Here is a 1,500-nt window from a genome sequence, read left to right on the forward strand (position 1 = left end):
GCCGATAATTATTTTCAATACGGCAGAGAGAGAAAAGGCATACCACATATTAACTATTCATAGAAAGAGAAACAGGCAATGTACTAAATAGCGTAAAGGGCTGGTACCCCGTCACCGATCAACGAAATATCACCGTTGGTCGTATGGCCGCCTCACCGAGTCTCCACGTTGAGATTCCCCCGTCTACCTTCCCACAACACCAGCACCTATTTACCGAAGCATTGCAGAGCGATGTTGTCCCAACCTAGCAACTGTCGTTTGGCTCTTGAAGCTGTTGTTGAGCTTCCTTGGTCGTAGATCTTCGGCAAGTTTGGCGACAAAGCACTCCGATAGGCACAGACAACGGTCGAGAAGCTGAAATATTGTCACGGTGGCAGGGTGCTGTACCGTATTATTTGCACGAGCTTTATTGCAAGGAGACAAGTTGGGATGATGGGAGTCTATTGAAACTACTTAGTTTCGTTCACTTGTTATCGGGAAGAATCTGACCTTGAATTTTATTCATGCCCAAATTCATGGTTGCTAAGGCTTAAATTCAGGAACGGGACTACTAGGTGCTGGAAACCTGAGCGGGAATCCATCAAATGATAGCTGTCCTCGAAACCCTGGATCATAGTAGGGGCTCGTCTGGTCAAGGGTAGCAACATAGCGGTTACGACCACCGTGTGTCGTATGTGTCTTCGTACAATGGACCTTGAGGTTGTCACGGCGTGAAAAGGCTCGGTGGCATCCAGGCACCCAACAGACATGGGGCTTTTCCTTCGAGTGGCTTCTTGTATGACGCTCGAGGTGGTCCTGACGCTTGAAACCCTTTCTGCAGCCAATGATTGGGCAATTGAGTTTTCGCTTGTGCATATCAAATTCCGGGTCCTCCACATCCAAGTCACGACCAGGCTGTTTGCGAAGGACGTGACAGTCAAGCAGTGACGGGTCGTTCATACAAACATCGGTATCATGAACTATTTCGGCATTCTCTTGTGGCGGGTCAAGTAATCGAGTAGAGGAGATACCAGTATCAGAGGTGATGGGGCAGACTTCAGCAGCCGCGACAGGAATTCCTGTACAACTGAAGGACTCGGGAATAGATTTCGAAGCATTTGGAAAGACCAGAGCAGGGTTGATAGTCTGCATTGTCGAAAAATCAGTCCCTGGCGTCCGTTCAACTGTATTGGACATTGGCTCCGACTCAATTCGTCTCATCAGACACAGTCTCAGTGGTGGCATACAAAGTACGGAGGCCGCCTCAAGCGGATAGTCTGCTTCATGAGAGTGATGGAGGCTGGGAATGGCATGGTCCCTTGGCGGCATCCGTGTATGATATTTGAAAACCGGGGGACAGTAGTAGAATTGGATGACCTCATGCTCTGCCCAGTATTCACGTTGCAGAGATGTAGCATCAATGCGAATATCCCTCCATATGCTGGGGCCAGGGTCGGGCCAGCTTGGAAGGACGTGTGAGTCCATATGATGGAGAGGAGTGGTAGCTGGAGTCGGCGGCAT

At 49.5% G+C, this 1,500-nt stretch overlaps 1 protein-coding gene across 1 annotated transcript; it reads right to left on the reverse strand.

Moving 5' to 3' along the window:
* Positions 1-522: 522 nt before the first annotated feature.
* On the reverse strand, positions 523-1,500 carry N7471_013815 (C2H2-type zinc finger protein; the record flags this gene model as incomplete). Its single annotated transcript, XM_057286533.1, has 1 exon — positions 523-1,500. One exon carries the CDS (start codon positions 1,498-1,500, stop codon positions 523-525), a length of 978 nt encoding a protein of 325 aa, XP_057129012.1.

Source organism: Penicillium samsonianum, assembly GCF_028829775.1.
Source record: "Penicillium samsonianum strain IBT 33392 chromosome Unknown utg000010l_segment0_segment0, whole genome shotgun sequence".
In the NCBI taxonomy this organism is placed as follows: Eukaryota; Fungi; Ascomycota; class Eurotiomycetes; order Eurotiales; family Aspergillaceae; genus Penicillium; species Penicillium samsonianum.